Consider the following 26,075-nt stretch of genomic DNA (forward strand, 5'->3'; position numbering starts at 1 on the left):
GATCGCTGAGCCACAGAGATGCACATAGAAAACAATCACACTCTCACAACTAAATTTTCTGCCATAGCCTTTGTCAGAGGGCAACGGCCTTGCCACAGTGGATACAGCGGTTCCTGTGAGATCACCGAAGTAAGCGCTGTCGGCACTTGGATGGGTGACCATCCAGGCCGCCACACGCTTTTGCCATTTTTCAGGGTGCACTCAGACTCGTGATGCCAATTGAGGAGCTACTCGACCGAATAGTAGTGGCTTCGGTCAAGAATACCATCTTATGACCGGGAGAGTGGTGTGCTGACCCCATGCCCCTCCTATCCACATCCTCTACCGAGGATGACACGGCGGTCGGATGGTCTCGGTAGGCCACTCGTGGCCTGAAGATGGAGAGCCTTTGTCAGAAAACAAGAGCATACACACAGTCACTCAGACACAACTCACAGATGACCATCATCTATGACTTCTGTGTCAACAATCTCTGACAGCAGCACTGACTGCAAGCTGAGGGGACTGGTAGGAAGACAGAAGCAGTAAGAATGAGGGAGTAGGGAAGTGGCACACATACTCAGCTGCACCCACCCAGTGACGACACATGAGACATCTCAGTAAACAAACCATTTATATCTGCTGACACAAAAACGAGATTTTTTCCAGTGTTTTTTTCAAATTTTCCTGATATTTCGTTGACATGTTTGAAATCCCTGATTTCCAGACCTTGTGGCAACTGTGGATGTTGTGTACTTTCTGGATTTAATTTGTTCATCAGTTTAGAAGTTATAGTATCTGGGTAGTTCTCACTAATTTCTCACTAATTTCAGGCACCTCTTAAGGAACAATGCCACATTTTCCCGCCATATATCAGTTTAAAAGTATCACCTGTGTTCTAATTTCCACATTATTCCAATGGAAAATCTGAAATACTTCCTTGCCATATGTATTTAATTATGCTCACAAAGTTTTTGAATATTTCTTTAGGAATAGGCAGAATTTGTCTTAAATATATGGTTTTCGATAAAATTGCACAATTTGTAACTTTAACTTTTTGTATAATATTCAAGGATTTGTTTTGATTTAATTTTGTTGCACCTCTAATTTTCTCCCATTGGAAGATATTGTTCTAAGTCGGCATCTGAAGAAAGTCACAGCCTGGACGATGTGGTAGTCCCCAGCATTCACCTAATCCAGTTGAATGTTGTTGAGACCATTGGAATTCAAAAACCTTGAGCTACACATAGGACACAAATACGGGACATTAATATGAAAAGAAAAGTATCAAATTGATGGCACAGAACGAATAACATAGTATTCATTATGATCTTCACACCTTTATTTTAGCAAGGCATTAAATACAATATCATAAATTATGTTATAATTTTCAAGAGATTAAACTATAAACTTTCAATTTTACTGACTCAATGTCAGAAGCTTTTCTTATTAAGAAACATTCATTACAAATAAAGTGTTCTTCATAAATATTTTTGTTCATTTACAGCATGGTTGATCACTTTGTTACAGCCCATGAGAAATTAATTTAAGGCAGCATTTATTGCATAGCATGTCAAACAATGCAATCTCAGAATACATCAATAACAGAATAATTATATAAAATGAGGGATAAACAATGTCAAAGCTATTACATCTAAGTTTAATCACTATACGACTTGCACGCTTCCCCATCTTGATGCACAACCACTAAACAACCACTACATCACTCCCCCTCCCTAGTGCTAACAATATTTGCAATTAAACTTGCTGTGATGTCCAGATTGCATGACGACTGCTGTTGCTGTTGTGGAGCCATCAGGGGTAGGACACTATTTCTTTGGCAGGTTGTCGGTTATGGGTGGCAGGTGGTTCTGTGGAGTCTGTAGGTGGTGTGGTACGTGTTTTTTGTGCCTCTGTGGGAGCAGCACTGAAGACGGATTTTAGACTGTCAATGCAAACTGTTGTTGGTGTTCACCTCTAAACCTTTTATCTTCTCTGCTGTAGCAGGTAGATCATATGATGGTTGCAGAGGTTTGTGCAGCACGTAACGTCAATTGAACACTTGTTTACAGTTCGACAAATTGACAAAGATGAATTGGTTATGAGTCTTTTCTTCTCTTATTGCAATACGCAAAAGTTGCCGTATCTGTGAGCATTGCTTGATGACAAAGCCTTATGCATCAAGGATCGTTTCCAGTACATTGCAGAGGAACTCACCAGGTAATCTTGCTGGTTGGCTAAAGACTAGGTCAGCTGTGATTGTTTTCATATAATCATCAATGGTTGTGTGAATGCCCAGTAGCATGGTCGGTAGTCTCTCAGTCCAGTGGTGTGACTTGGGACACTAAAGAGATGCTTTGACCCTCGAAACCATTCGCTACCCGATGATAAGCAGCTGTCTGGATGCGCTTTGTGCTTGACATGGTGGCAAGTGTCTCGAACAGATATGATTCGAGCTCCCCGTCCTGGTTCGTGGAAAAGTACAATGGTATGCTGAAATGGGCAATCCATCCTCGGAAGAATGTAGTTGCGACAGTGTTGGCGGTGTTCTCGGATGTAAGGAATGCATCCGGCCAGCCAGTGAATCAGTTTATGGTGGTATGACATTAAGTACATCCTTCTGATGGTGGCAATGATCCAATAATGTCTATGTTGATGCATTCAAATCATTGATTAGGGGAATGAATGTACCAATGAGTGCACTTACACGGCAAGCGATTTTTTTTTACACTGGCATGCTATGTATTGGTGGAAAAATGTCTTATTCTTTGTCTGGGTTAGGCCACACAACTTCTTTTCATCAACTACGCTGTAGCACATCCACCAGGATGAAACAGGTTGCGCAGCAATGCAATTGCTTGCTGTCAAAAACTGCGAGTCATGAAGGTCATGGCTTCAGTGTGGAAACGTCACAGTGCAACAGCATATTTTTTGGTGGCACTTGACTGCAACAGAGCAGAAGACTAAGATGGCCATGCCAATACATCTTGCAGTTCATCATTGGATTGTTGTGCAAAGGCCTCATAATCAATTGCACTTGAGATCACTTCAACGTGAGAGAGCATCTGCTGGTATCCCCGAGCAAATGCTGGTACATTAAGTACTCCCTCCAATGGACAATGTTGTTCGTAAACTGTCCTATGAAGTCCAAATGACAAAGCTTCAAGCATGTATCTGAATTGGTTGATAGAAGCATACTCCATATATGGTTCACTGCCACAGACCAGTTCTGCTGTAAAGCAGGTAGTTTTTTACTACAGAGTGCCAAAGGTTGTCACAGATCATCTATCTGCTGTTGTAGCATGGTACTTATTACTGTTGCTGGCACATAACCATTAACACAAGCGGTGATCGCAGAACATGGTGTACCAACAGAACGGCCTTGGTGATGGCAGTCTTTACATTATTGAAAGCTGTCTCTGCTTCATTATTGTACAGCAGTCTGTCACTTGGTCTGTGTGAACAGTGTTGAAGATAATTCAGAGGTGCAGCTAACAATGCATGGTTCCACACACAGTGACATTAGAAGTTGGTAATGCCTAGAAATGTCCGCAATTCATGAACAACCACCAGTTGTGGATAATTACCTATTATGTCTATCTCGTCTCACGGCAGCCAAATTCCATGGACTTTAATTGTGTAGCCCAAGATGTAGATTTCTGAAGCTGTGAAGACACATTCAGAAGGGTTGTAAAGCAAATGAAGGCATGAGAATATCTCACACAGATGTTCAGCTTCAGAACTGGACATAGCTTACACATCACCAATGTACACATAACAGATGTCCCGGTCTCTCATCACTTCATCCATGAAACACTGGATAGTTTGAATGGCATTACACAACCTGAATGACATCCTTGTAAGCTCAAAGAGGCCAAATGGATTGGGGACAGCGGTTTTAGCAATATCTTGTGGTGCTACCAGTACCTGATAATATGCACTCAGCAAGTCTAAGGTGGAGAAGTTATGCTCACCACAGGTGTTAAAAGTAAAGTCCTCGATGTGCAATACTGAGTGGCAGTCTGTAATAGTCCTTGCCTTTAGCTGTCAATAATCACCCTAAGGATGCCATCCATTGTTCATTCTGGGCACTACGTGTAGCAGTGAGGCCCAGCTGCTGCTTGGTGGTTGGCAGATGTCCTGTACAAGATTAGCTACTTTCAGCTTCTTGAGTGTCAAGGGGTGAGATAAGAATGTAAAGCACTGTTGAATGGCGTACTGATGCTAGTGTCAGTAGCTGCCTTCTGATCTCCGGGAACTGCTTAAGAAGTTCTATGAATGGGAGTTACCAGGGTCATCCGGACAGCTGTACTGTCCATACAACATACACTTACTTGACTGGCCAGATTGATGGTAGTATCAAGTAGTCGACAATGTCTGAGGTCGGGTAGCAGGTCATAAAACACCAGGAAGCTGGCTTCTCATATGGGATGTGTCACATTTGCTTTGATAAATTGCTACTCAAAATTATGACGTTGGCCTAGGTTTAGTGCACGTGTCAGATGACCAATGCCTTTATTGTAGATCAGCGGGTGGCAAAGCTACAAAGAGGCAGATGTGTGGATGGATAAACAGACACATCTGCACTCGTATCCACCAAGAACTGGAGTTTGGTATAGAGATCGGTGATCAACAGTGAACAGCTGCTGTACAGAAAGCCAGTCTCCATCATTACTGACTTCCTGTCATGTTTCCTACCTTGCATGGCAGAATACATTTCTTTGCCTGAGGTCCAAACATTCTGCGGTGAGCAGTATCATTGAGGTTGATGACAGGAATATCATGTTCACAGTGCCGTGAATTATGCAGTGAGCCAGTTCATGGTCCACAAAACTCTTCTGTTGCTAACATATTTGCACTGGACATCTTTGCTCCTCTGCCTCTGAATATGTCCAGAGCAGTTCCGGATTAAACGTTAGGAACAGAAGAATTTCGTGGATAGGTTTACCAGCAGCCAAGTCATCCAGTAATGAAGACCTTCATTCTGTTATGCAGTGAGCTCTGCGATCTGCATCTATAGTGGTGCTATAAGAGAATTTGCTGGAAAGCCAACAGTCGCTACCACTGCAGTCCGGTACATCTCCACCATATAGCCTGCGCTGATGCATTAAGCTCTCTGGCGCATGCTGTGAGGATCTTCTGTGCATCCAGCAGGAGACATGACAGCCGGATGTTCCTTAGAATGTCTTCATTAACATCACTGCTTGCTAGTGTTCGTAGTGGTCTCCTAACTCCTCCGTTCACAGCAACTTCTCAAAGCATTTTGCCTCAGACTGTGATAGACAGCGTGACCACGGCAATCTTCCGAGTCATGTATCGGTGGTAAGGCCTGCACCTCAACAGTCATGTCTTCATTAAGTGCAGTGACAAAATAACTGTACTTAAGCCTGTTCCACATGAGACATATGAGCTTGCAAGATTACCCATGATGCAACCTTTCTGCCGGCACCTACCATGTAGATGAGGCCACTTGCACAAGATTCATGCTTATGATCACCAGACAGCGGAATAGGATGGATCCTATTCTCATGCATATGTAAGTGCTTCGCCCATGGGCAGATGACCAAGTGGGGAGCACAGCTGACAAATGGCGTGAAGTTTCCTGCTCAGTGAAATATAATACAGCAGGTTGTTCACATCACAAAAGTTAACACGTGAAATAACTGCAATTTTCGGTAAGTATTATTTGAAGCTTTATCTCGGTTACACAATTTATCAAAAGTTGCTGCTATTCTAAGCCATTCCTCTTCAGCTGTTGGAGCTCATAAGAAAGAAGAAGTGAAGTGAAAGTTCTCACTTTTTTTATTCAGAAATACAGGAAACAAGTACCTTCAAATATTTATCCCTCAAAGAGTTGCAGATTTCACACCATACACCTATTATCGATTTAGACAGACTCGAAACTGAAATAGAATGTGCAAACGACAAGCTCTTGTAAGATTCGCCAGTCACCAGAAATCGCAATGTAACTGTTCACCTGGAAAGTAATAAAATATGACATCTGTCACCTAATATTGTTGAACAAACAGTCATATGAAAAACTATAAACACAAAATTAAAGTCTTGCTTTCTGCTTGGCGAAATTGCTTCTCTCAGGCGAAGTCGATGATGACAGCTTGTCGAAACAAAATTTTAAACTGTAGTGGATCCTCCAGCCTCAACTCCTTTATCAATAAGGAATAACAGTCCTTTTCCTCATCCCTTCTTTGAAGCCACAGTCAAACGCAGCAGCTTCTATTTTTGCAGCACCTTTCTTCTGATTTTTACTTTATAATGAAAGCTGCAGCTATGGTAATAAGACCAAGGTGACATCTTCTTCCATCCTTTTGAGCCTTGTCTTCTGAAAGTATTTAAGTGGCTTTTACAATGCGGGTGTTTACACATGTGAGCGACTTATAGTTTCATATAAACTGTGTGAAAACAATTAAATGCAGCATTATAGCTGTGGGGTCTTGCCCACTCGTTGGTTGCTTATACGGTTGCATTCTTGGAATGCTATACAACAATTCAAACAAATAAAATTAGTAGTTTTATTTCTAGAAAGCAAATTGACAATACTTAATTTTAATTACAGCAAATGTCACTAGTGAGAGGCGACAAGAAATCAGTAAAGTTCTTGCTGTACACAAAGTCCAAGTAAGCTCCTCATACGGATCACGACAATCAGATAGCGTAGCACAAATGTCCATTGCAGACTGGCCCGATCTGAGCGGCCGAGGCTAACAGGAGTGGCGTTTATATTCACTTTTTCCAGGTGTCGCTCTTGGTGCAGCGTGGTCCTATTCCACACACCACTGGCCGATGTTTCCTCACTGCCTTCTATGCTCTTCTGTTCCGCATCTTCGTTCCAGCGCTTGTGGTTATGCCAGAACATTCCTCCCCCCCCAAACAACGGACCAGCGTCAAGTAATGGAGTGCGACCACCGCGAGAATGCAGGAGTGTAGGTGCCTCGGTGGGCCAGAAGCTGTTACTGCAGGGGTGTCAACACATCCAGACGAAGAAGGCGGCAACTGCTGTGATATGGGTGGGTCCAGCTCCATTGGTAGGACGAGAGGACGTGGAGGAGACGAAGCGTCCGTCTCCATGGGGTAGTCCAGCGGTGTCGTGATGACACCCTCTGGCGACTGCTGCAGTCGCACTGCCCTCTGGACCCATGAATCTGGGGGAAGAGACTGAAAGATCATTGTGTACATGACAGAGGCAAAGTTGATTTTGATGGCGGCGCTGAAAGCCATCTGGACCTGATAGAAGATATGTGCAAGCGCCAAGACGACGGACGATCTCGTCTCGTACCCACTGTCTGCTGCCGCTAAAAATTCTGTAAGACATAATATCATATGATGTGAAGCAATACTTGCGGCCTTCCTGTGGCGCCAGATGCTGAAGAGGGTGGAGCAGTGTGCGATGGTGGCAGCTGTGAAGCAATTCCCCCGGCGATGGTCCATCTCACGGGTGCAAGCGATATGAGATGAGAAACAGTTGCAATGCTTGATCCACGGTGTGTGGGGAGTGAAGTTTGTCCATCTGCTGCTTGAATGTTCAGACAAAAGGTTCTGCTTCACTGTTGGGCTGTGAATGGCACGATGCACTAGTTTGATGCAGTATGCCACTCCGCTCACAGAATGTTTCAATTAACGTTGTCGAGTTCAGGGACACCGCAAAAGGAAACTTGCTATATGAGTCAACCACAATCAACCAATGAGTGTTTCAAAAAGGTCCCGCAAAGTCTATGTCCACACATTGCCATGTCGATTGCGACTTAGGCCGAGCAGAGAATTTCTTTCAGCAGAGCGGACTGATTTTCCGCACATGTGTAATACTGTGGCATCATTTATTCAATTTGAGCGTCCATATGATGACAAGTACAATGTCGATGCACTAACTGTTTCGTACGAACAATCCCCCAGTGTCCCTGGTGAAGTAACTGGAACCCTTCTTTTTGCAAAGCTTGGGGGATCAACACACGTGACTGTCCACTGTCATTCTGAACAAGAATGACATCTTGCTGTATAGCAAGGCTATGCCAATGTGCAAAGTACTGGTGCACTACAGAGTTCCTTATGCTGTGCAATGAGGCGAAGATATGCGAATTTTTAGCAGAATGTTCAAATTCTGAATCGGCATCCATGGCGTGTGCAATTTTCTTATAGTTCAGTGGTAAAAACTGAAGCAATTCAGAATCCTGAGCAGCAATGTGACAATAAGATGCAGTAGAAGCATCAAAGTACATATCAGGGCCAATCGGAAGAGGTGAAAGTGCGTCTGCATTATCATGTTGAGCTGTTGGACGACACAAAATCTCATACTGGTATTGAGACAACAACAAAACCCATCTTTGCAAGTTTTTAACAGCTCATAAAGAAACCAGTTTCGTTAGATAAAACAATGACTGCTAAGGCTTGTGATCTGCTACTAAGTAGTTTTCTGACATACAAATAGTGGTGAAATTGGTGACACCATACACAATAGCCAAAGCCTCTTTTTCAGTTTGTGAATAGTTACACTGAGCTTTGGACAACACTTTTGATGCTAAAGCAGTAGGTCTGTCTTTGCCACCAATAATGTGCGAAAGTGCCGCACCGATTCCGTAACTTGCAATACCTCTGGTTTGTCAGGATCAAAGTGAATTAAGTAACAATCACTGAGCAATGCATCTTTAAGTTTTTGAAAAACTACTTGGCACTCATCTGTTCAAACAAAAGGGATGCAATGGAGCTGCAATTTGTGCAGCATTCGGCATGAACCAAATATAACAGTTAATTTTCCCTGAAACTGACTGCAATTCTGTGATATTGTGAGGAACTGGCAAATCTCGTATGGCTAACAATTGCGACTGAAGGGGATGTACACCTTGACTGTTTATGACATGACCAAGATACTGCACAACTCAGGTTTAAAAAACTCACACTTGTCCAGTCTACACTTTAGTCCTGCATCAGACAACACATGAAACAAAGCTCAGAAATTTGCAACACGATCTTCAGGTGTACAACTTGCTACTACAATGTCGTCCAAATAGTTTGAACGGTTTGGCACTTGTGCAGTCAGCTGTTCCAAATACCGTTGGGAAATGGCGGGTGCAGAAGCACTGCCAAAAGGCAAAAGCAAATATTTAAACAGGCCCAAATGAGTATTTACTACACACACTGTTTGAGATTCTTCTTGGAACGGTATTTGAAGATACGCGTCACGCAAATCAATTTTTGAAAAATAGCGCCCAGTGCCTAATCTGTCCATGAGATCCTCTGATCATGGCAATGGATAAGTATCAATCACAGTTTGTGGGTTGACTGTAGATTTAAAGTCAACAAAGACACAAATGCGACCTGAAGGTTTGGAGAACAAAACCAGTGGACTTGCCCTCTGGCTAGCAATTCTTTAAGTTCAGCCACAACTTCGTCCCATAATGCAATGGGAACAGTTCTGGCCTGGCAAAATTTCAGCTGAGCATTGTCTTTCAGTGTAATACGTGCAACAAAAATGTGAGCTTGGTCTAAACCTTCAGAAAAGATGTGATTCTTGAGTTTCTTCCAGCATATTTGATAATCAAAACATCCACGGGTGTACTGCCGGCCTACAGTGTCCAACGGGCACAATATTTCGACGATCATACATGTCGCCATCATCAGGTGAACTGACGGACTGAGCTCCTGTGAATGTGCAGGCACGGAGATCCGTACACTATGGCTGCTCAGAGGGAACTGGATTCGGTCACGGCGGCAGCCGATTTAAATACTCTCAGCCCGCGGCGCGCTCCCTCCGCTGTCCGCGCCCTGTGCCATGGTCGTGTGATGGAACAGATTGCTATGGCGTCTGAGATGACGTCGGAGTGATGGCTCTGTCCGCTGTGGTCGTCACAACTACACGTTTGCTTGATTTACTCTTGATTAACCCAATCACTGGTTCCCAAGCCTTGCTAAGATTATAGCCACAGTCACGGTTTATGAGGTTGTCAGTGGTGCGAGTTTCGATGGCCCAGTATCTCGACATCTGTACCAGAATCCTCGTGCGTTCATACTCCATAGCGTGATTTTCCGACAAACAATGTTCAGCGACCACCGACTTGCTTGGATACATCAGTCGAGTGTGCCTCTGATGTTCACGGCATCGATCCTCGACGGTACACATCGTCTGACCAATATACGACTTGCCACATTGATACGGAATCTGGTACATGCCAGCCTTCCTCAAACCGAGATCATCTTTTGGCGCTCCCCACCAGTGCACGAGCTTTATTCGGAGGAAAAGAGTTTCAGTAATTCTTTTAGCAACCTCGCTACACTGTCTTTCGCATTGAATGCAGACACTGACAACACATTATCCTGAATGTTAAGGCCAAATAAATCAAAAGAATCAAGACTTGCGTGACTGTAGCACTGTAAAAGTCACTGTTTGCATATGCGAGCAATACATAGTAGACAAAGTACACGTTCTGAGAATGGGAATGTCTTGTCCATTATAAGCTGTGAGTTGTGTGCTAGTTTTAGACAGGCATGGGGAGCCTAACAGGCCATATGTGCGACGACTGAGCAATGTGACAGAAGCACCCATGTCCAACTGAAATTTCCCACGTTTCCCACAAATAAGTAAATGAAGAAAAAGTTTGTTTGACTGACATATATCTGATAAATCTGCATGCTTGCTAGTTGCAGACTTGGAATATACTGCATGCATGACATGGACCTTGTGACTATATTTTTGTGAGTGGACTGAATTCTTTTGTTTGTCCTGTAGCAAACATACGGATTGCACATGTCCTTTCCTACCACAGGCATAATACTGAGCTTGTCAGGAGGGGGTGTCTTGGCATTTGTGCTGTGTATAACACTTAGGGCAAGACTTAATTATGTTCACCTGTGTAGCTGCCTGTTTAGCGAACTGCTTTTGCGGCAAGGAAGGTTGTTTACTTGGCTTGGCTAGCGCAAGCTGCCGGTGCGGAATGGGGTGATCACAACTAAGGGACTCAACCCGCAAATAGCTGGCTGCTCAAACATATGAGCCGACAAGGCACCGGAATCTTACTAATCCAATATTTGCACTACCTGCTGAAATGATGGATCGGACTGTTTCAAAATTTGTTCTCCGATTTCGACATGAGGAACATTGTACACAATCGCATCACACAACATAATGTCTGAATATAAAGCACTGCAAGCACATTTAAATTTGCATGTCATTCTCATACCTTGCAAATCTGTTACCCACTTGTGATAAGTCTGTTTGGACCATTTTGCAATCGAAGAATTGATACCAAGCTGCTACCACATTCACTTGCTGATCATAATAGTTTGTTAGTGATGTTACTACTTGGTCATAAGACAGTTCAATCAGAGGGACATTAGGAAAAAGTTTTTGAATGAGGCGGAACACTGCTCTTCCTACCATTGATAATAGATAAGAAAGTTTCACAGTTCCTGGTATATTGTGGGCACCGACTTGCACCTCAAACTGTGAGAGCCACTCAAGCCGTTCCTCTTCCTGTTCAAAAAACTGTTGAAAAGGTGTTATAGCAGCTGTAGTAGGCAGTGCTTATTCCGTAGGGTGCACACCGCTGGCGAGTAGCTGCTGCACTGTGTTGAGCAGGGTAGAAATCTGGTTCATCTGAGACCGAAACATCTGCATTAGCTGTGTGGCATCTAACACTTGCAGCTGAGGCACCTGAGCAGAGGGTGGGACAAGATTGGTGGGCATGTTGGAAGAAACATATGCAAAAGAAATATACAAGGCAAACGACAAAATCAAAGAAATTTTCGGCAATGCCCACCTGAAAACACTTATTAGTAATAATGACAAGAAATAGTTAAAAGCAATATGCACCCCTGCAAAGTACAGACAAGAGAGAATCAATGTGCCAGCAACAAAAAACAGAAGTTTGTGGCCGGCAGGCGCGTAGTTTGTTTATCCCATCCTCATTGCCAGTTGTGGGGTCTTGCCCACTTGTTGCTTACAGGGTGCCTAAAGGATGATGTGTTCTCAGGATGCTATACAACAGTTCAAACAAATAACAGTAGTAGTTTTATTTCTAGAAAGCAAATTGACAATACTTAACTTTAATTACAGCAAATGTCGCTGGTGAGAGGCGACATGAAAACAGTAAAGTTCTTGCTATACACAAAGTCCAAGTATGCACTTTGTACGGATCACAACAATCTGATAGTGTAGCACAAATGTCCGTTGCAGACTGGTCTGATCTGAGCAGCCATGGCTAGGAGCGGTGGCATTTATATTTACTTCTTCCAGGTGTCACTCTTGGCACGGCACGGTCCAATTCCACGCACCGCTGGCCGACATTTCCTCACCGCCTTCTCTGCTCTTGCATTCTGCATCTTTGTTCTGGCACATGTGGTTACCCAGAACAATAGTGACCATCTAAAGTACAAATAAATGTAGTGCCCTTAGAAAGAGACATAAAATACCCGAAAGACTCAAAAGTAAACTAAAGCAACAATTCACATGCTGGACATTGTTAACAAACACTGCAAATGTGTTAAGTAGACAACGTGACAGACACTTCCCGTTTAAACGCTTTTTTGTGGTTGGACGTTCTATCACATGGAGTGCTGCAGTAGACAATGACTTTCTTGTGAGAGTCACACGTATATTGTAAAGCAGCTTTTAGTTTCATCAGCTGTGACTCTTATAGTTACGCAAACCATAGAATGGGATTCCGCTGCCTAAAAGGTGGTGGTCTGACAGTGACTCAATTAACCGAAGTGCTGAGGGGCTCGTCGAGGGATGGTGCTGGGTCTGACGTGAAACCTTGGTACACAGATGGCGCAAGGCATTGTTGATCAGCTCTTGATATTCAAAGTATGTCAACAATGCAGTTCGTGGATGATGCACAGTCCATTTGCACTTGATGTTTGAAATGACACAGTATGAATACTACATTAGTTTATGTTGGCTGTCTCATACAATCACATCAAGGTCACCAAAAATGTTCTGATTCATGATAAATTAACTTTATGGCAAAATTCATTCCATAGCATGTTCATTCAATGCAATCTGAGAGTGCATCAATGTGAAAAATCAATAACAGAATAATTAAATAAAACAAGGAATAAACAATGTCAAAGATATTATGCCTAAGTGTAAGCACTATAAGAGTTAAGTGGTTCTACACCTTGATGCACAATCACTACAAATTCTGTCTAATCAATGCAGGCACATGAAGCATCTTCTGTTTGGTGAACTGCGAATTTCCACTATCTGACTGTTTGTGATTAATCGCATGTGCCATGCCTTGTAAAACATTTTTTCAAGGAATAGGTTGTTGATTTCTCTAATAAGAATGTATCATTCCCCTAATTCCTTAGGAAAATTTATTCTTTTATGAAATCTGTCTTCCTGGTTGTTGAGATGTTGCCATGGAGATAAGCCCAGGAAATTTATGTTTGCTTCACCTATTACCTTTGTCCATACAACAAAAGGCCAAGTTGTTGACTATGTCTTGATAGTGTACGTGTGAAAAAAAAAAATCAAGTTGCCACCATGAGAGTTGGTGATGATGTTAGTTCTGTCCACATATTCATTCTTCAATGCAACACATTTTCTGAATGACAGATGACATGACAGAGACCTTGAGTGCAGAAGTCTGCAGTTTGGCTGTCCTGGAAATGCTTCCTCTTGAAAACCATCGTATCTTCATTCTGAAAACACATGCCATTCAATGGTTTCTTCATCCAAGAAGTCACTGGGTGTCTTGTTACCAAAATATCGTTATGGGGGAGGGGGGAGCAAAATTTGAAAGCCCCACAGAAGCAGCATATGTGTGACTGCCCTTTGCAGAATGAGTTGCACTGTTGTCACGGAGCAAAAACAGTCCTTTGGACAGCTTCCCTCTTCCTTAGATTTCAGTAGTGTGCTTCTGTGATTGTTTGGCCCTTAAACGCATCATCTGTTAGTAGCCCACCTTGGCAGTCCCCAAAAAAAACATTAAGCGTCACCTTGTATCATAATGGTTAGGTCCTCGCATTTTTAAGCCCTGGTGAATCAACATGTTTCCATAGCTTGCTTTGCTCCTTTGTCTCATGGTCACAGTGGTACAACCAGCCCTCAGCCATGATAATTAGGCAGCTAAAGCAGTCGTCTCGATTGGCCTGACAACCTGGAACATTTCTGCTGCTGCTTACGTTCAGCATATGATTTAAATGGGAGTGAGCAGTTGTGGAAACCAGCAAGCAGCAATTTCAAACTTCAATATAAGTTTTTGCTACATGCAACCAATGCATTAAATCATCTACATCTAATCAACATGTATACTCCACCACAAGCCACCATGCGATGTGTGTGGAGGCGATGCACTGCCACAGTTATCGATGTAACTATCATACGTAAATAAATGCTTCCCCTAATTCAGTGTTGGTATAAAACTGCTCACATCCAGATTACCTTCAACCATGTTACAGTAAGTAGACATTACTTTGTTGCCGAATAAAAGTATTTTGTTAGTACGTTTGTGTTTCTTTGTTTTATGACACCATTCAATGAACTTTTTAAATGGAATGATACAGCTTGACTAAATGAAGATAAGGGTTTAGAAGACATATACTGACACATCAAAGAATAGTTAATTTGCTAATGGAAGAAAGGATGGGGTAAATATTGCTGAGGGAGACCAAGGGTTGACTACTGTAAACAGTGAATGTAGGTTGTAGTAGTTATGCACAGATGAATAGATTTGCACAGAACAGACTAGTGTGGAAACCTATACTAATTCAGTCGTCAGACTGAAAACCACAACAAATGAACTTAAATATTGCTGTATTCCTCATAAACATCTCTCACAGTTGCGTGTGTTCTGTTGCAGCTGATAAATGCCTCATATACGTTCTACACTCTGATGCGCCAGACGAGGGACCAAGGATCAACAGTGCAGACATAAGAGGCCTTGCATTACAGGAGAGCAGTACAAGTCACTGGGCCACCAAAATATTTTCACTACTGCTGTTAAAATAACTTATTTCCTAGATGCAATTTGCAAGAAACCACTTCAACAATTTGTAGTCAGCAAGATTAGTGGAATGTCTCAACTCTCTGTTGATTTTTTAACAATCTGATGATAGAACTTGCTATTTTGACTACCACACAGGACCATGTTTGGAAAGGTAAAGCCTCTGGGTTATCCAGATGCAAGAGACAACTAAAAATAATTTATCAATGTGCTCCTCTAGTGATCATTCCTCTAGTATACTTGAAGTTCTGTTTTTCCTTCCATTACTCTTCCATTACTCTCTGACTTTATAGTGGTATTATGGGTCTATGATTATATGTTTGAATCCCTTCATGAGCAACAATCTCGTTGTCTTCAAAGAATCCACTCAATTCACTAAATGACGTACACTCAAGGGCATCCAGTTAGTTGCCCTGTAATTACTGTTTCTGAATAGGGATACATAGTTTTAAGGAAATTTCACCTTTCCCAGGTGAAATCTGTCATTTCAATGCCGCAGTTGTAAAAAAACAGAGAAAAACTTAGTTTTGACTCTAGCACAGTGGTGCACTTCCATACATGTTGTTACAAAAAAACAGTGATTTAAAAATAAAGCTTTAGATTATGTAACAGCTTTCTTCAACATTGCAAAAAAAAAAAAAAAAAAAAAAAAAAAAAAAAAAAAAAAAAAGTGATAACACATGTACACCATCTAATTAATATTGCACACATGAGAATGTTGCCACATTATGTAAATGCTTATTTATAAACTGTTTATTTCTTCCTCTGAAAAATATTATTCTTTTCTGTGTAGTTAAGTAAAAGTAAGAAATGCTCTTGTTTCTTGTAATACTATTTCCTTCAGAAGGCCTACTCACAGCAGAATATTTGAAGCATCCTGATGGGACGAGAGAGGAAAGGTGTGCAATTTGTCTCAACATCTGGGTAATATTTTTGGTCAATACTGTGTCTTAAAGAATTACTGACTAATTATGTTTTTGTCTTTGTTTGTCGACCAACTCAGCATATCAGCTAGTTGCTGGAGAGTACAGTCAGTACATAGAGAATAGTAAACATCTTGGAACATACAGACAAAATTCGAAATCAACAGGGAACATATACAAGAGTTGAAAGGATGGAACGTGCTTCATTGAGCTGCTCATGGGTAGAAGCGACAGACTGAGCTTCATTAAATGTTAAAATTTCTCATGGAGGTAGATAAAATGTTGGAACAAATTCAGAAAGATTGTATTCTGTATATGATGCTGGTGAACTTTCACATTAGTAAAACAAATATTTTTAATATTTCTCGGGTGTTTAGCCAGGTGTCATCATCCGGCAAGCCGGCTTTTCCCCATCTTCAGGAGTTCTTGATGACTGATTGTCTTCCACAGGATGCTGTCTTTAAACACCCCCTCCAGCAGGCTCTAGCTGTCTGTGAATTGGCATAAAAGTGGCAGAAGTGTATCACTGGAGCATGATCCTTTGTCCTCAGTCCCACTGTCGCCAGCAACAGAGGTGAGTGTGTGCCACTGTGGCAACAACAAGCCTTTGTCCTCTTTAATTACAGTGATGGGAGCAGATATTCATGCACTCTGCTGCTGTGCTCTGCCCACACTCAAGGCTGGGTCAAGGCCCTGTTTGACCGAAAACCACTGTCTTTATTTATTATATCATCATCTAGTTGGAGCTCTACAGCCTCTTTTAGTAAACAATCCCAGTAAGTGTTGGACCATTGTAGCAATTTGGTGTCATAATTCATGACATGTCTGTGGGAAAAGCACTGCTCTGCCACAATGGACTTTGTCGGATATTTGTTGTCTGTGTGGTATTTATGGTCCTTGCATCTCTCCTGTCTGGACATTGTGGCCTACATACATTTTCCCAAACCGGCAGGAGACGCAATATACTCCTGATTTTGAGAATCTTAGACCATTCTTGACTGAACTCAACATGGACTTTGTGACTACCTAGGCCTTACAGTAGACAAGTTTAGGCCAGCACTAATGAAACTGTTTGAGTTTGTCCTTATGTCAACCTACTTTCTATTCTATGGAAATTACTATGAGCAAACAGGTGAAGTGGTGATAGTCTGCCCACTGTCAGCACTGGTGGCCAATATGTTTATGGAGGCATTTCCAGAAGCAGCCCTGGAGTCTTAAGTGCACAAGTCCTCGTGCTTTTTTCAATATGTAGTTGAGGCATTCATAATCTGGCTGAATGGGTGACACATCTACGAGACCTCTTGCAACACACAAACAGATTCGTATAGCATGCCTACAGCTGTCATGTTCCTTCACAACAAGGTGTCCAAACAGCACTAGTGCACAGAACATGTGAAATCTTGGACCAAGACAGGCTAGCAGCCGAATTTCACCACCTATAGAAGGGTGTTCCATATGAACAGTGACAACAACTGCTGGAAACAATGTGCCACAAGACCTAAGATGCTGAGGAAACAGCCTGCTAAGGATGAAGAGCCACCTGTTGTGGCAGCAATTATCCCAAAAGTTGGGAACACAACAGAGAAAATAGGAAGAATACTCTGGAAACATAACATCAACTGTGTGTTCCACCCACGGACCAAGACAAAAGTCTTGTTGAGGTGAGTCAAGGGCAATCTAGGACTCCAAAAACTGGGAGCATAGCCCACCTCCCACCAGTGCATAACAATTTATGTAGGCGAGACTGTCCATGAGAGATGCACTGAGTGCAAATGCAACACTGACAACAAAGAACTGACAAAGTCCACTGTTGCAGAGGTCTGCATCTCCCATACGCATCACGAATTATGACAGCAGTTGTTGCAACATACCAACACCTTCTTAGACTGTATTCTGAAAGAGGCTGTAGAGATCTGGCAATGTGACAAAACTAATAAAGACAGCAATTTTTAATTACATACAGCCTGTTATGCAAGGCCTAGGATGTAGCCTTGAGCAAGGTCAAAACACAGCAGCAGTCAGAGTGGAAATCCACTCTTGTTACAGCAACTGCAGAGGATGAGGAAGTGTTGTTACTGCTCCGGCAGACCCAGTCTAGCGCTGGAGGCAGCAGGTCTGAGGACACCAGATTGTGCCACAGCAATGTGCTTTCCCCACCACTATACCACGTTCACAGCTATAGACAACTAGCTAGGGGCCTCCAGCAGGGGAAGAGGATATAAAGGTGGCATCCAGCAGAAGATAATCCATCATTAGGAAAGCATGAAAATATCAAGAAGTCAGCTTCCTGAAATATTGCTACTTCTGGATGATGCCACCAGACTGAATAACTGAGAAATATTCAAAATCTTTCCATGCTGAGAAAATCTAAAATCAAACAAAAAGTATCGTGTTAAGAAATACACTTTGGCACTTTTCAGTTGCTGCTTTGCCAATGTTCAGTACACCTGTTATAAGATCTGCAGGAAAAAGTTGTATCCACCATTTCACATGTAAAGCATATTTTATGCCATAAAATGATTATTTCATATTCCAGGGTTCATATTATTATCCTTAGAGTCTTGATGGTAATAAACAAGAATTCTTGTGGCTGCCACAGATGTTGATTAGCTGTAACCATGCCTGTAACAACCAGTGCTAGAAGACATTGATGGAACTTTGCATATGTGATTGCAAGATATACATCGATGACAATATGTTGATTCTTCTTCACCAGTGTATGAGTCATAATGTGTTATGAAATGGAAGCAAATAAAAGTTGTACATAGTGTTGCTTGATAATGCCCAATAGGATAAAAACAACTAATCCCAATGAAGCACAAAATTAATTTGAGTGAAAAAACTGGCTCACAAAGGAAAATTATTCCTTAAAGAAAAACACCAAATTATTCAGCAATTTGACTAATTCCAGGGGTGTGAGAAAGAGGCATGCCAAACTCAGATTTTATACTTCAATGGACTGGTCTGGTAACTGCACAGCCTGAGTGAGGCTTTCTCAGTGATTTCTTCATAATTTTTAGGCAAAAGGTAGGCATCTGCCTCAAAAATAGAGCGCACAAACAGTTTAAATATGGGAGGCACCTGTCATTCTAAACACTGAAGATTACTACCTGAAGGTGTTACATTTTTTAGGAGATGACGCATACTGGGAGCCTAGTCGTGATATGAAACAGGCCATCATCAGGAAGACGGGGAAGCAAAACATCTTTCAGGATTATTAGCACCAAAACTGGCATATTGTGAACACCATGTTTTAAACTTTGCTGAAACACTCAAGAAAATGAAAATAGACCAAAAAGAGGTAATGGTTAGTCTGGACATTGTGTCACTTTTTACAAAGGTGCCAGTACAAAACACGTTAGATCTTTCGCAGCAACAGTTTCACCTGCAATCATCATGTTGTTTCGTCATGTTCTGATGACAACATACTTCTTGGACCATGGTGGGTATTATGAAATGACAGATGGCATAGCAATCCGCTCACCACTGTCTCAGGCAGTCACAAATTTCTTCATGGAGCACTTTCAGGAATAGGCTCTGAGCTCGAAAGCATTGCATCCAATGAAACCTTCCTGATATGCCCTCACGGTGAAAATACACTGCAACGGTTCATTGATCACATGAACGGTGTCCATTCCAACATTAAATTTACCATCAAGATGGAGAAGGATGGCAAGATACTGATCTTGGATGTTTTAATTGAGCAGAAGGCAGGAGGCTGGCATAGTCCTTCAGTGTACAGGAAAACGACATACACTGATCGATACTTGAATGTTGATAGTTTTCACCACTCTGTTCACAAGAAAATCCCACGTCCAGCCACCCTGATTTAGGTTTTCCATGATTTCCCTAAATCAGTTTAGGCAAATGACGGGATGGTTCCTTTGACAGGGCACAGCTGACTTCCTTCCCCAGTCTTCCCTAATCCGATGAGACTGATGAGCTCGCTGTTTGGTCTCTTCCCCCACATCAATCCAACCCAATTCACAAGAAAGCGGTCCTGAATACATTAATACATAGAGCACAAGTTATTTCTGACGACCACCTACAGTCTGAATTGCAGCAACTGAGACGTGTTCAGAGAGAATGATCACAGCGAGAGAGACATTGCAAATGCTTTCAGGTACCACCGAAGGAGGACACCTTGTGAATCGACAGAAGATGTCAAGTTGGATGCTTTCCTGCCATACTGTGGGGCAACAAGCAGCAGGTTAGGACAGGTGCTACAGAAACATGGCCTGAGACCAGTGTTCTGCATGCCCCCAAGATTTCAGATATGTTGCGCCCTCTTAAAGACGACGTAGCTCTTCATGTACCTGGTGTGTATGGTGTCCGTTGCAAATGTGGCAGCATCCATATGGGTCAGACAATTTGCACAGTTGCAGAGCATTATACCGAGTGCAAGGTAGAAGTGACATATTAAACAGAGGGAGCTTGACAAGCCAGCCAAAGCTGAGCATTGCCTGGAAAATCGATGAAAACACAGTTAGAAAAAACGAGAGATTTGGCTCATGCATTAACATACTGGGGATTCTGTTACAAAAGAGGCATCTGGGATTAGTATGAATAGCAACAATTTTAACAGGAGACCAGAGGTACACACTTTGTAGGGTGTGGATGAGGGTTTTGGATGTTGAAAGGAAGCAATGCCAAAAGCTTGACACTTGTAGGGAGGCAGGAACAGCAGTTTCAAACATGATGCCAGCCACTTGTGCTGACTGACATCAATCAGTCCTGCAGTGGGCCGGAGATGCTATGAGCTACCCATCTCGCCTTCTGTGCATGCGTCATTTTGGCCCTCTCTGATTGGTGCCAGAGGCTGCAGTCATGGCTACATAATTGGAAAACCATGCCAGCCCCAGCCGTCAGTGTTTTTATTCCTGACAACAATGTGTAACACGTATTTTAAAAGCAAGTATCTGCCACTCCTAGGTGGCAGCAGTAAGTAGCTTGTTCTTAATACTCTGTATTTTATTTTAACAGAATGCGATGACAGCAATACCTGGAACTAGTTAATAAAACTAAAACCATTAATCTTGACTGAACATTATAATAAAAAGTGCAAAATATTATCACCTTTTTTATGTACTTCATGTACAGACATTGATTGATTACTAGGACTGCCATGACTGGAGACAGAACACTACCAGCCCAAGGTCTTCAGCTTCTACCAATTAAGAATTATGGAGACTGATACTTTGAAAAAAGGGCACACACATTATGTTTTGTTAATTATTTTGTGAGAACTTAAAACTACACTCTGGATTGCAACTGGTAACTTGACAGCTGTCTTTAATGGACAGTATTTTTGAATACTAGTGTACACAAATTAAGCCATAACAAAAAACAGATCTCATACAACAAAAAATGTCTCTGAGCACTAGGTGACATAACTTCTGAGGTCATCAGTTGCCTAGAACTTAGAACTATTTAAACCTAACTAACCTAAGGACATCACACACATCCATGCACGAGGCAGGATTCAAACCTGCAACCGTAGTGGTCGCTCGATTCCACACTGTAGCGCCTAGAACATTATAAAATATGTACACTACACTTTTATTTAAGCAAGTTATGTAACATAACCTGTGTGCCGATAAGACAGTTATTTTCAAGAAACCATACAGATACAAATAGATTTCATAATTTTCACTGTATCCTCAGATCCCTTTATTTGGAACAGTGATGGAAAAACTCTTTTGTACCAGAGCCCACAGAAAAAAAAAAAAAAAAAAAAAAAAAAAATCACAGCTTTTGTGATTCTTTACTATTCAAATAAATCAGCTATGAGTGAGAAATTGTTAATAATTCATTAAAATGGCTTCAACCTCATTTTATATCCAATCCTCGCAGTAGCAATGTCAAAACAGAATCCTACACAATTATCCGTTCAAATTTATGATATCCAAACTTCAAAATTATCAGTGTTGTGTCTTGTTGAATTCACCAGAAAGGATGAAGTGAAAGCATTCAGCTACAAAATATTCCTTTTTCCTAAAAGTGAATGACAGTAGGATAAAACTTAACTTTCTCATTATTTCTTCCACCTGTACCCGGTATTCAACAATGGAATAATGAGTCAGACGCAAAATATGGCCCTACATTCTGCCTCTCAGTTTTGAGAGAGCCTGTACTACAAAATGCCCAAATTGGCAGGAAACTCTCAGTTCCACTTGGCAATAAACTAAACGATGATAAAAGCCTGGAATAGTGATTACTTACCTTATTTTTCCCCACAAATGTCATAAATACAGTGCCAAATATTTGGGAGGTAATTGTAAGTATATTTTGTAAAAATTTCATTTCATGCACAGTCAGTCTAAAAAAGATAATTAAACTTACAGGTGCATGTACTGTGTTCTGTTCATGTAAGATGTAACGAAGGTAGAAACTCTTATCCAGCCTGTTTGGGCAACTTTAAAAAAAAACTTAGGGTGACCAGCAAACTGGCTCTGCACAACCTGAGGTCAAATTGAGATAGCGGTGACCTCTACAAGCTGACAGTCTTGACACATTATGTCATGGCAACCTCAGTGGGTTAACATTTGGGAAGGGCGCCGCAAATAACATGGGGCAATATTTAATTATTTGTCATTACATAGCAGCTGTGTCTCACAATGCGAATGTATCCAATACACATCAACTAGGACATGTAGTTTTATTGTCTTGAGTTATGTTATCATGTTGGCCAAATGATGATTCAAAAATAAAAGCTCATAGCATCTGCTAATGCTTAAACTAATGAAATAAAAATGGAAATGAAATAATACAGTTACAAAGATGTGAGTATGAATTGATGGATATGGTTCCTGCAGTTAGTTAGTGCTACAGTACCTGCATGAAATTAAGCCGGCACTGTGATAAATGGATACACTTTTCTGTCTCAAATAACATTCGTATTTGACTCACATTTTTACAGAAATACAGCAGGGAATGAGTTTAGAAATAATACTCACCTGAAACTGCAAACTCACGAAAGTATAATTCAAGGTAATATTAAAAATACATCTTTAACTATTAACATGCTGAAAGCATGTTTTTGTGAAATTTATTTTAACAGAAAAAATAGAATATCAAAGTTCATAGACTTTTTGTTCAATTAACATGTCTCAATAATTATGTTAAATTATAAACAATTAATAAGCAAGTCTTGCAATATATAGACAATAGTTCACAACAAAATACTTCTAAAAAATTGGCATCGTTCCTGTTACAGGTCTCCATACTTCCGTCTCTTCTTCTCTAAAACAACTGATACCTTTTGCACTATTCTTTTACAACCAGATTTTGAAAACAACTTCATTTTCTCTGGGCCAAAAGTCACATCCTGCAGGACTTCTCTGCAAAAAGGAAAATACGTAAATTAACTTTAAAAACAATGCCTCCAAACACAATGGAATGGAATAGACTAGAATAAAACAAATCACCATAGTCAATATCAGGCAGAAATTATGCTAAAGTACAATACGAAATACTGAGAGAGAATAGGGTTTAAATTTTACCTTAGTCTACTATCAAGAATTTAAATTTGTTCTATGAGACACAATGAACTACAATTGCATGAAAAATATCAGGTACATGTGCAATTAATTTATTTTGCATTTTACATCTGAGCTGCATGTTTTTACACCAATTCACAGTGTGTAACACACTGTTTGACTGAGCATTTGACACCAGCTGTCTGTTTCACACATCAAAAAGTTCCAAATTGCAACAGTTCTGAAAATATTAAATACGAAATACTTTCACGATGTTCTGCGATGTAGAAGGTATTCCACATCCACCAAAATAACCATTTTCAATTTAATAGTTTCAATGAAATTAATATTTCAAACATACAGCCACAATTTCTAATCTGCTACTATTCAGTCTGGAAGTAGCAGTGTAAATTAGAAACCCACTAACATAAACGGTGTGTTTCCTCAACCATTAACCTCAGATATTCTTGAAACTATTTAAGAATGTAATTCTGATTTCACACAGATGAACTGTTGGGAAGTCCTCAGTAAATGATGTGTAGTCTCTTCTCGTATCAGCATGAGTTACAGAACTGTTCTCACATCTGCTGCTGGTACTGTAGATCTGAAAGGGACATGAATGCGACATCATCTTACTCTCCAAAATTAAATAAGTAGTGTATGATTCCTCTGTTTCAAAAATTGAAGCAACGTCTGTTTATTACTAGAAAAAAACCTAAACACCTCACACAATCAGCTGATTTCAGCCTCTATGGTAATTTTCAAGTCATCAATGTGTAGATATAATATTGAAAAATCCACTTAAAATTCCAAATTACATCTGTATTACATCCACAATTGTATCAGCTACCTTTACACATTTTGAAATTCAATTAGCAGTAAACAGTACATTTCTGTACTCTACTACTTACACACAGATGTTGGCAAAGCAGCGTTCAAATAATGACTGTACAGCTACAACTGTAATTTGAACTTCGCATGCATTTTTTTTCTGAATTTATCTGTATGTACTGATAAATTGAAACTGTTAATGGAGGCATAAATCAGTTAACTGTGTGACACACACACACACACACACACACACACACACACACACACACACACACACACACTTCTGCCCAATACTTGAAGCCAAATAAAGGAGATTTGTGCCACTTAAGAATTTTGTATAGGCTGTAGACACCAATACAAAGAAATCATTAACAATGTGAGAAATTAGTTCCACATTACATCATAAACTTCTTGATGAAACAGCAATCAGTCCTGACATTCAAAACAGAGAAAAATTAAATTTTAGGCACTGTAATTTCTTTAAAGCTGTCCATCAAATTCCAGAGGGCAATATGTTAATGTTGTTAAATGAATCGGTTTTAGACCACTAATACTAGCAGTGGAAATTACAAAACGGTCCTTTGAGAAAAGAAAGGTGATTTCACTATAACCTTATTTAATACTGCCATAGTTTACTTCATTTACTGAGAACATTTTTACAATGCACCTGGATGTAAACACAATTATGATATCTTAAACAGTTTTGGAAATACTTGAGATTAACAGTTAAGGTGACTCGCATTTTGAAGCAGAATTCGTGATATAACAAGCCTACACAAGATTTTAGGATATTACGCTTTGCACTCACACAGTTGGGAGTTATTCAACAGCTGTGTCACTGTATTTCTGGCAGATGATTATGGCTAAAACCAGATGAAATGATGAGCAACCAACATTTGACTAATGTCCTGTGGAGGTCTGCAACTGACACATAATTTAAAGGATGAAAATGGCCAAATAATATCTATTGGGGGCTTTACAAACAAACAAAAACTGGTTAACAAAATAAATTAATACTGCAAAGCATCACAATTTTGTGCTGATCATTTATAATTACAAAGTTACCTACCAAGCAGGGGAATAATCAATCAACACAAACAATGTTCAATTGCCACTGGCTCACTGGTCATGACAGTGTTTAAGTTAATATACAGTGGGGGTTGGACGCATGTGCTGCTGGCCACTGATTACTGACTCTGAGAGTGATTTCAGAGGTTAAAAAACTTTTGGTTGCAAACAAGGGATACTTCTCATGAAGATCTGCCACCAGAAGCACAATCCAAAACAGCAAGGGGCGGAGGAAATGTTGAGAGTGTATGTGATGTCATTTTGGTGATTACAGTATCAAGTCAACTTTACAAAGAACATGGCAGCATTTTGGTAATGAAACTACATTGTTTTTAAAAGATCATTACTATTATCATTATTCTGTAAGACAGTAATATTGATTACATAAGTTACCAATAACTATTTTTTTCAGATACTAGTGTTAACGAGTGACATAATGTGATGGAAGGCAACAGCTTGTGAAAAGAATGTATGAACAACATCTTCCTCACGTGATCCACACAGTACACACATTCTTTGTACCATGCATTTCTGACAGCGAAACTGTTACATACAGTGATGTGATAAAAGTTATTGGATAGTGATATGCACATATCACATATACAGATGGCACTAATATCATGTATACCACATATAAAAGGACAGAGGATTGGCGGAGTTGTCATTATGGCTACATGAGGGGAATTAACAGATTTTGGATGCAGAATGGTACTTGGAGCTAGACGGAAGGCCCACTCCATTTCAAAAATCATTAGGGAATTCAATATTCTGATATCTGCAGTGTCAAGTGTGTGCTGAGAATACCAGGCATTACCACCCACCATGAACAATGCAGCAGTGAC

The 26,075-nt window shown here is 40.8% G+C and overlaps 2 protein-coding genes across 2 annotated transcripts in view; one reads left to right on the top strand and one right to left on the bottom strand.

The window, feature by feature from the left end:
* LOC124777990 (odorant receptor 30a-like) overlaps nucleotides 1-15,068 on the top strand; it is a 71,429-nt gene extending 56,361 nt beyond the window's left edge. The window contains exon 4 of the mRNA XM_047253559.1: nucleotides 14,790-15,068. Within this exon, the coding sequence (XP_047109515.1) occupies nucleotides 14,790-14,864 (75 nt within the window). The 3' untranslated portion in view covers nucleotides 14,865-15,068. The remainder of the gene's footprint in view (nucleotides 1-14,789) is intronic.
* A 7,797-nt stretch (nucleotides 15,069-22,865) lies between these two features.
* Nucleotides 22,866-26,075, bottom strand: part of LOC124776778 (torsin-1A-like) — an 86,486-nt gene continuing 83,276 nt past the window's right edge. The window contains exon 6 of the mRNA XM_047251916.1: nucleotides 22,866-23,196. Within this exon, the coding sequence (XP_047107872.1) occupies nucleotides 23,067-23,196 (130 nt within the window). The 3' untranslated portion in view covers nucleotides 22,866-23,066. The remainder of the gene's footprint in view (nucleotides 23,197-26,075) is intronic.

Source organism: Schistocerca piceifrons, chromosome 2 (assembly GCF_021461385.2).
Source record: "Schistocerca piceifrons isolate TAMUIC-IGC-003096 chromosome 2, iqSchPice1.1, whole genome shotgun sequence".
NCBI lineage: Eukaryota > Metazoa > Arthropoda > Insecta > Orthoptera > Acrididae > Schistocerca > Schistocerca piceifrons.